Consider the following 10896-nt stretch of genomic DNA (forward strand, 5'->3'; position numbering starts at 1 on the left):
TTTTAATGATTTTTTTAGGACAAAAATGCATGTGTTCAAGAAAGCGCTAAGCGGTATCTGGGCGGTGACCCATCGCCTAGCGTCTAGAACGCTTAGTCTGGACCTAAACAATTTATAGGCGGTTTGGGTGTTTACGATATAAAACATTATATATATAAAATATGTAAAAATATATGTTAGAAAAATACAAAAATTATAAATTATAAACAAATGTAAGAAAAATACATTTATTTAAGTTATATTAACACCATATAAATGTTTATAATTACGAATACAGATATAAAAATTAATAATTTTTAATATATGTTTTTTAAAATCAAAAATAAATATTAAAATAAAATTTATGTAATTTTAAGCGGTTTAGGCGGTCATCTAGGCGTCTGTTGAACGCCTAGTGCCTAGACGGCGCCTAAGCGGCTGCCTAGACCGCTTTTTTGAACACTATTATATATAGTACAACTCTATAATTTAATCGACATATTGTAGTAGTCAGGGGCGGATCCACATAGGTACGAGGGGGTGCAACTACACCAGATAAATATAAAAATTGTTTGATTTTGTATTAACATTGTTGATATAAGTGGTTTAGTGGTAACGAGTGCACCACATGATTCAAGAGGTGAAGGGTTCAAATACCCCCTAACTATAAGTCACAATTATTTATGGGTGTAAGTATTTGCCATCAACAAATGAAGTCTAAAACCGAACTACAAAACTTACTCAAGCAATGCAACAAACATGGAGTCTAGGTTACACAACAAATTATATAGATGGTAGGATATATCGTCTAGTCAATATTTGTAGGTGTTCATTTATTTATTTTATGTTTATACAAATATTAAACAAGGACCCGCCCGATGTGTGGGTCTAAAGTTTTATAAATTATATTAAAACTTGTTGTACGTTATTTATAAATTTCATTTTTATTATAATACACTTATTTATATCCATTTACAAATTTTTATGTATGTTACCATTACAAATATTTTTTTTACACCTAAATATATTCTATGTTACAAATATATTCACCCACCTAAAAAATGTCTATATGAACACATTAAGCCAACTATTTTACTTTCACTTCTGCATCTATACTATTAAAGCAGAAGTACTCACTAGACTCAAATTGGACCATGACTTTGTTTTGGTACGTTTTTCATTAAAAATGATTAGAGAATCACTTAATTTGATTAAATTAACCTATAGTCATGATTTATCTAAATAACTATTATATCCCTTGCTCGATCACTTAATTACGACCGGGTCGGGACGCGGATCCTCTTTAACCCGGAAATAGAAGAAAAAAAACTCGCGGATCTGTTTGTACTCCAGGTTTATAATATTCGGATCATGTATGTTGTTTGGTTCAAGAGTAATTATTTCTGTCACCAAACAGAGGTATAATCCCTATAAATAAGAAAACTGGTATCGAGTATTTAATGGCTTCAGTAATATCAAATATTAACTACTACCATACTTAATCCCTATAATTATTATGAATATTAATAATAATGAGAAATCTTTAATACTTATGGATTGTGACTTTGTTGCTTCCAAAATAATCAATAAATTAAATACGAAATTGTATATATATGTAAACTTATTTGATTTGCTTTTATATGGTGAGATATTTATGGAAACAACAAATCAACTTAATACAATTAAATAAAAAGAAATCATCATTTAGTTTAGATTTTTTAATATTTCCTTAACGAAATTATAGTAATTAATTATGATTAGTATAGATGGAAAGAATAAAAAATGCAGAAATTATATATATGTAAAGTTGTAAACTAATTTACAGCAAATGTGTATTGTATATCACACATCGACTAAATATTTTGGAATATGGTTCATAATCACTATAAATATATGACTAATATGTTTTGAGTACAAATGAGCAGAAAGCTTAATTTATCAGGTATCCAAATTTAACAGTTTAATTTGGTTATATATTTGAGCATATTTAAACTTTTAAAAAGTAAACATATTATAGTATATTTACGTTTCTTAATTTTTTTTAAGAGATTATAAATATTTAAATTTTTATAGAATGTTTAAATTATTATAAATATTTGAACTCCATCGAAAGTTTAAAATATTATAATATATTTAAGTCTATAAAATATTTAAGTAATATTAATATTTCTAAACTTAAAAATTTTTAAATATAAAAAAAGTTTGAGTTAAACCCGTTAAAATCGGTATTTTTATCAAACTATAAATTAAATTGGTTTTTTCATTTTTGCTAAGATTTGATATATCAAATATTAACTTTTAAATGATAACCTAAATATATTTAATCTCACTATAAATACAATGGTTTCCTAACATTGAAATATCTCACACTAAAATTAAACAAGTAACTTCTCCTCTTTCGACGAAAAACCAAAATAAGGAAAAACTCGTTCTCTTACAAAACTACTATCCAATATTGTGGTGTGTCTATCCTCTTACAAAACTACTATCCGATATTACGGAGTGTCTATTCTCTTACAAAACTACTATCCAATATTGTAGTATGCATGTTTCCGTGAAAAGCTACATTTTACAAACTACTTACTCTATTAGGATTTCCAATTTACTATATAACCCCAAATATACAAATAAACACTATATAAACAAAGAAAATAAGTCAAAATAAAAAAAAACTACATTACAAAATACAAATTACAAAAAAAAGTAACTAACAAAATATTTAATCTCGTGCTGTAGCACGGGGTATCACCTAGTAGTTTTTTAATTACGAAAATTGTTGGCTCAAAAAACATTTTGAATAAAAAATATATTACATAATATACTAATCAATGATGTATCATCACAATAGTGTATGACTACTATGGAGAAAACATCGGCTTCGCCCTTATCTCTTATGGAGAGAACCTTGCGTCAAACCTTCTCCACTATGGAGAGAAACTTGGCTCTGCCTTCCTCACTTTGAGAGATAACCTTGCGTCAAACCTCGTCCACCTTCCTCCTTTGGGAAGATAACCTTATGTCCAACCTTCTACACCATAAAAAAGACCTCGGCTCTGCCCTCCTCTTGTGTGGAGAGAATATGTTCACGTCTTTTTGTTATCTCAAAATGGCTGGCTCCGACAACCAATTAAAGTAAAAACCTTTTTTCTAACGTCACAAATTTTTTTTTATAGTAACTAATGTTAAATTTCCGAATGTATTCCTGGAAGTTTCTTTGACACACCATGATGTAGCCTCTGTCTCTGTAACACCTCAACCGCCACTTTTTTTAGTGAGCCCATGTCCATTCTCAGTCCATGGGCTCACCTTCCTAAGTGGCCCCTACATCTATTCCCAACTCGTGGACCCACCTATATTCGATGGCCGATTTGTTACGTCTGAGAGGCTTTAAAAACTTGTTTACCGATCCTACAAAACAACAAATGATCTTTTCCTGTGTTTTGTCCTCACTCGCACAGTTCTGACAATCACTTTGAGGAAGGTCACCCATCATGAAATTCTCTCAGAACCCTTGACCGAAAAAATAAGTGCATTTTGGTGACATATGTAGCCAAAATCAATTCTTTTAAACTTTTCTGCAAACCAGGGTGTCATAGTCTTTGAGCTCCTATAGATCTATCAACAACGATTTATGTTTTTCCAATCTATCTATCTATGTTTGTAAGCTTGTGTTTGATTGGCCTAATTTATCCATCCATTAGGTTGATGAGCTTCTACTCGTTATCTCCCTTTGGGATTGAATGAATAATGGTAACAATTATGTTTGCAAAATAAAAAAGGGTTTATGACCAACCAACCAAGGTTAAGTAATTACAAGAAAATTATAAGCACGGTAATATATGAATCCCAAATAATTCAAAGTTGAAAATACAAATTAAATAAAATAATCTAAAAATACAACAATAAATTTTAAAATACAGTATTAAGAAAAGTATACGCATATATTCTTATTTTTTGGGTCAACTTATTAATCTTACCTATTCCCAACTGAAAAAAAAAGAAAGTAGGAGAAAATTTTGGTTAAAAAAAATAAGAAAAATTTACCTTCCCATAAAAAAATCCTAATTAAACAAAGTTGAAAGCAGTGTTTTTGAATAACTTAAAATTAAAAATAAATAAATAATATTATAATATATATATATATCTAATATTATTATTATTTTAAAAAAACTTTGTATTTTTTTATAAATTCTGTATTTTTTGATAATTATTTTTTACATTATTAATATTTTTTAAACAAAATATTTTATTTTTGTTGTAATCAAATTCTTCCTATTAAATATTAACTTTTACTCATGTCAAAATCTCAGATTGATAACTTGACACATGCCAAAATCTTATTAATGACTAACTTTCAAAACCCAACTTTATATAATAAGATTGGATATGTCATAATATTGTATCCTTCTATTATTAATTCAGAAGTACATTCTAGACAACTTGATCTTTCATACAACATTGTGGAATCAAGTAAGAACTGTTCTTATCTTATATTGATATTGAAAGCCATCAGAATTTGATATCTATGTCTTCTTATCAGGGAGACACTATCAAAGACCAAAGTTGGTTCTAGATGTGTACTCTCCATATGAACGTGTTGAAGACAGCCCTAGTGCCAGGAGGAAGGCTAGCTCTAGTGGCATATTCTTAAAGAGAACGACTCCAGGTTTTAATAATGATGAAGCTGTAGTTTTTGGTGAAGATGATGCTTCTAGCTCAAACATACATAATCCAGCTCCTGCAATGGTGAACTTATCTCGACCCCATGAGAAACAAGTCACACAACTGAAGATACTTCTTCTATGTCCACCAAGCAAATTAGCACTTCTCCAAAGCAAAATTGAAAATATCAAGGAGGAATGTGAATGTGAAGTCATAGGCACCATTGTGTGTTTGTTTATATGTACATGATAAACTTGCAGATGATGTTATTCGAATCCAAAAAGCTGTTATCTCACTTCTTCACATCTGCAAGGAGTATAGTGGAGATTTGTGGGAGGTCAGACTTATAGTGAGTAGGAAGTTTTTGGATAGAGAATTTCAAATCTGGTCCATTATAAATGGTGTCGTGATCTCTCTCAACGATGTGGACAATGACGATAGAGTTCTTAAAGTATAGATAATGAATTGATTTGTGCTACTGATTTTTTTTTGGTTCCTCATTTGATTTCTTGCGTTTCTATTTGTTTGTAGAGAACTGCTTATTCTGCTAAGGATTTTTTCCTTCAAAACCAACGAGATTTGATAGATTTTTACGGATGCTTTGTTGGTCCAAAACTTGTAGATTTAAAGATTCTGAGTCATAGATTTTTTTTTTTTGTTACTAGCTTCGATGGCACCTTCTAGTTTGTGAGCATTGAGCAAAGTGGATTTTTAGAAAATTCATCGGTATCAACTATTGGCATTTTCTTATATACTATACTCGAGAAAAATTCATTTTCTTAGCATGTCCAGTGGCCATTGCTCATGAGGTTGCTTTAAATTTTAAAGCCCAAAAATAAATAAAAAACCTAAATTTAAACCTAATTATCAGAGAATCGTTGCTCTAACAGGAAGCGTAAGACCATCTTTACGGGTGAGTGCACACATGAGTACTTCATAAATATTATTCTAATGTTTTCCTAAAAAATGATTTATTGAATAAATAGATAAATTATAAAATAAAAATTTGACCAATAATAAAAAGCCAAGTATCATGTGAGTTGCTCAGCTAGGTTCTCAGATTGCTCCAAGCAGAATCGATTCTAACTCTCTTTTCTGTTTTTTATTACTTTTCAATGGTCTAAGCAACCAATAAGACACTCGTGTCAAGATGTGGTTGGCTCTGGTTAAATATAAAAGATTTTTTTTCCCCATCTTTCTTCCTTCCTTTTCGCGATCAACCTGTTCTTCTACTTTGATTCATTCTTTGAAATTCAGAGAGAATAAACGATTCGTGACTAAGGTTTTGGAGAAAAATCACTCATTTGTGCTTGTGCGCCGTCTTCAGCAGATCTCCAACGTTGCTATCTATTATACCTCCGGCGAACCGTCTTCCGTCGATGCCCATTACATTCCCGTTGAACCAGCTTCTTCTCCTTCTTTACATTGTAAGAATCCTTGTTGTGCTTTTCGATAAATCCAGGTTCGTTTTTGATTTATCTAGATTTCGAACAAGTTGAAGTTTTGACTTATTTGGATTTCGACAATATCCATCTGTGTGTAAAACATTTTGATGAATTTGGGATTTGAAATCGTCGATTAATATAGAAATATGTGTGTGTGTGTGTTTTTTTCTTAATTTTAGTAAAGTATGTTAGGTTGGTTTGATGAACGTTTTGTGATATGGTCTCAGTGTCTGGCTTTTGTAGTGTGTTAAGGAACCTATTTGTCCTGTTTGTTGTGGTTTTTGTATATTGTTTGTTACGGTGATTGTGTCTTTGGGTTGTGTGCAGCTATGGTGATCGCAGACAGAGAGATATGGAGGTCGAGGTGTTTTGGATTTGTCAGCTTCAGCAGTGAAGATTCTGCAAACACTGCCGTATCAGAAATGGATGGAAAGGTTAGAGAAGATTGCTATTTGCTAATGCATAGTGTTGATTGTTCTGTCAAAAATGTCTTGTCTCTTATATATGTTATATAATCTCAGGAGCTGAATATAAAGTGTTGATTGTTCTGTTTAAAAAGTCTTGTCTCTCATATGGATTTTGGTATGATTGGTAGCTGAATACATAGTGTTGATTGTGTGTTTCTACACCTTTGTTCTGTTATCTTATGAACACATAACTAGATTGGTCCTGATTGTCCCTAAACGCTGGAACAGTATAACTTGACTTCGTCATGACATTATTAGTTTTGGCCCATTTCTTTGCTCATAAGATCAGACTAAATTTAGCATTTGGATTCAATAGATACATGTGGATCCTCTTTGCCACACAAATCTTTTGTGAAAACATGTTGGTTCTCATATTGAAAAACGCTTAATGCATCATATCCTCTCATGATTCACCTTTTCCAGTATTTGTTGTCTTGATTATTATTCGTGATCTGAAATTTCAAAATTGTATGATTAAGATTGACCTGAACATTGATACAGAGATTTGGCTTATGCTCTTAAAGCTAAGGAATGCCCACAAATTCTTTTCTTACGCGGAAACAGGATTGTGTACAGAGCGAAAGGTGATTAGATGTGTTGCTAATGTTGTTTTCATTGTTTTTGCAATACCTTTGAGCAATGGAATAATAAACCATGTTGAACTTGATGTAGACTTTCGCACGGCGGATGAATTGGTTCATATGATTGCGCACTTCTACTATAAAGCAAAGAGACCTTCGTGGGTTGACAAGGCTAAGGTAAACCCGTTCTGTTAGTTTGCAACGGGAACAGAGTACTAGTTTTACACAAAGGTTAGTCTAGGAAAGGAGATACAAAAAACTTCAAACATATAGATTATCTTGTGAATTTGTTTAATATTTGATTATATGATCAAGCCATGGTTGGGTTGTTTTTAAGCTTGATATAGATCTTAACCGTAAAAATGTTGTAACTTGGCTATATACAATCTTAGGTCTATGGTTGGGGAAGAGGAGAACATGGAATGATTGGGTTAGGTGACAATGGCAGAGGTGACAGTAGCCAACCTTGTAGGCCAATTTGACCCGTCCAAATGGGGATGAATCTGATCCTGCTGAAGCCATTGGTATGTAAAATGCTTTCTCTTTCACCTTGTTTTGTAACACTACTAAAAAGATTTGTAAGAATTGACATCCCTTCATTTGGGAATATAATTAAGCAATTGTTTAAAAAATTTGAATTATGATGAGCAACCTTGATAGGGTTTCTCCATTTAGAAGTGTGATTTTGTTTAAATTGTTAGGTTACTTTGATTAATTTAATATTAATTATATGATTATTTTAATTTTGAGCAATTAATAGAGGTTCTGTAGTGGACATGGTCCTCTTTTAACTCTACAAAATTATTGTGTACTATTGCTAGTCAATGAACTTGATTGATGAAAGGAATAATATAATAACTAGGTACTAACCCGTGGAAAACGGCAGGCTGAACTTTTTTTTGATGAAAATTTTTAATAATTTATTTTGTTATTATTTTATTTATAAATGTTTGTGATATAAAATTCAGTTTGTTTATATTAATTTTTTTGTATTTTAATTTTTTTTATTGAAAAGCTGTCAATAAAACATTTGTATGTAATGAATAAAATTGTTGAAACCTTTGTCAATTAAACACAATCTTTGCTATAGTTATGAAGTAAATAAAAAAATATAACTAACATGTAAAAAGAGCAACTAAATATAGCTAGCGAAGGTTTTGAAAAACCTCTTAAAAAACAACATTCATTTTTTTTTCTGTGGCTTCCCTTAGGGCAAGTCCAATGGTGAGTTTTAAATTTGAGTATCTTATGTACTGTTTAGAATTTTTAAATAATATATAATGTATTGTTTATAAAATAAAAATAAGAGTTGCCTCTTAAGTGTACTAAATAAGAGTTGCCTCTTATTTTTTGATTCAATTTTGATTTATTTTTTATATAATTTATCATAAGAGTCCTCCCTAAATCCCCCTAAATCTCCCTGATGGAGATGCCCTTACTTGTCTGTAATAAGCATCCTCAAGCATTAAATATATTCAAATCTCAACTTAGTTTTATTTTCCTAAAGAATGTGGCTAAAAGAAAAATATAACTTTTTAAAATAGATAAGATACTATATCTATATCTTTTATTTTTTATTTATTAATTTTTAAAATCTAAACCGTTAAACGGAATTGTTATATATTTTATTACATTTGATTTTTGATTAAAAAAATTCACGCGTGGCATTATGAGAAGGGACCGTTGTTGAGGAAGCGGACTCTCTAAAGTCCTGGGGTTCCGGGAATCCATTAAGCTCGAAACCATAGAAAATGAATCTGGTAATGTAACTAGAAAGAGGGTGAAAGGCCCAACTTCCCTAGAGCTCATCAATGAAAGGATTCCATCTTTCACCCGGAACTGGAAAAAGACCTAAACTCGTGATGCTCCCATATACCTATAATTGTGATCTGTTTGCCAAAACCTCAGAGGAATTGGTGGATCCAATTATTATGTGGCTCGTTGAGACCTCTTTACGATGGCGGTCATGAACTCGGAGCCTATTACAGAAGAGCTCCCCGGGTCCTCTCAAGGGAATTGAACCCGCACATGGTGGATTAGATAAAATTTTTAGTTATATAGATTTTATTCGATTAGATTTTTAGAATATTAGCTGTTAATTTTTTAAGTATAAATTAGTTTTGATTCTAATAGATTTTTTAAAACTTTTCTACAATTTATTTTATTTTATGTATCTCCAATTTTTTTTTTTTGATTAATTATATTTAATTAATTAATTAATTAATCTTGACTAAGTATTTGTTATGACAATCGAATGTAATTTTTTTATATATTTTAAAATTAATTTCATATTTGTATTTCCAAATTAATATAGTCTTTACTTGGATACAATATAAAAGACTATTAAATATATATATCCCCTAGTAACTTACTAAAAACATCCGTCGGTGTTCATTAAAGATTTGATCGCAGCGTAAAACTTCAATCACTGCTCCTATACTCTCTCAGTCTCTCTCTCTCTCATGGCGTCGACTCATCTTCACATAACCCCAAATACTAAAACCCAAACATCATCACACCAAAACCCTCCCTTTTGGTTCTCTCCCAAAACAGGAATCTACACCAGTAAATTCCCCTCCGTCCACCTCCCCGTCGACCCTAATCTCGACGCCGTCTCCGCCCTTTTCTCACACAGTCACCACGGAGATGTCGCCCTCGTCGATTCCTTAACCGGGTTTTCGATATCTCACGTTGAGCTTCGGGTTATGGTTCAATCCATGGCGGCTGGGATTTACCATGATTTGGGTGTTCGTCAAGGTGACGTTGTTTCCCTCGTGTTGCCTAATTCAATCTACTTCCCGATGATTTTTCTCTCTTTGGTTTCGCTTGGTGCCGTTGTTACTACCATGAATCCTTCGAGTAGTTTGGGAGAGATTAAGAAGCAAGTGAGTGAGTGTAATGTTGGTTTAGCGTTTACTTCTTCTGAAAACGCTGAAAAGTTGAAGTCTTTGGGGGTGATGGTGATTAGGGTACCTGAAAGTTACGATTTTGATTTGATTAGAATCGAGAATCCTGAGTTTTACGCGATTACTAAAGGAAGTTTCGGATTTGTTCCCAAACCGTTGATTAAGCAAGACGATGTAGCTGCAATAATGTATTCGTCTGGGACAACTGGAGCTACTAAAGGGGTTTTGTTAACTCATAGGAATCTGATAGCATCAATGGAGCTTTTTGTGAGGTTTGAAGCTTCTCAATACGAATGTCCTGGCTCGAGTAATATTTACCTAGCAGCTTTGCCGTTGTGCCATATCTACGGGTTATCACTCTTTGTGATGGGGTTGTTGTCTCTGGGATCAACCATTGTTGTTATGAGGAGGTTCAGTGTTAATGATGTTATCAATGTAATCGAAAGGTATAAGATCACTCATTTTCCTGTTGTTCCACCTATGTTGATGGCATTGACAAAGAAGGCGAAAGGAGTTTGTGGGCAAGTGTTTAAAAGCTTGAAGCAAGTTTCTTCCGGAGCAGCCCCTTTAAGTAGGAAATTCATTGAAGATTTCCTTGGGACTCTTCCTCATGTAGATTTGATTCAGGTCTCTGAATTTATTGTTAACTAGAGTTTTAATCTCTTAGTAAGAAGTAGAATCTAGATTTTGAACTTTGCTTAAAAGGAATGAATAATTCTTAATTTATGAGGCTATGACTTTTGAGTCACACTAGTATTTTATTTACATTTGGCTGAAAGAGTATATGTATGGGATCACGTTTTGTTCCAGGGGTATGGAATGACTGAATCAACCGCAGTTGGAACACGTGGTTTCA

General features: G+C 32.0%; 1 protein-coding gene across 1 annotated transcript in view; it reads left to right on the forward strand.

Moving 5' to 3' along the window:
* The window catches only part of LOC104723160 (4-coumarate--CoA ligase-like 6), a 3589-nt gene continuing 2222 nt past the window's right edge, over positions 9530-10896 (forward strand). Inside the window, exon 1 of the mRNA XM_010441475.1 lies at positions 9530-10667. Coding sequence (XP_010439777.1) covers positions 9597-10667 — 1071 coding nt within the window. The 5' untranslated portion in view covers positions 9530-9596. The remainder of the gene's footprint in view (positions 10668-10896) is intronic.

This window comes from Camelina sativa, chromosome 11 (assembly GCF_000633955.1).
Source record: "Camelina sativa cultivar DH55 chromosome 11, Cs, whole genome shotgun sequence".
In the NCBI taxonomy this organism is placed as follows: Eukaryota; Viridiplantae; Streptophyta; class Magnoliopsida; order Brassicales; family Brassicaceae; genus Camelina; species Camelina sativa.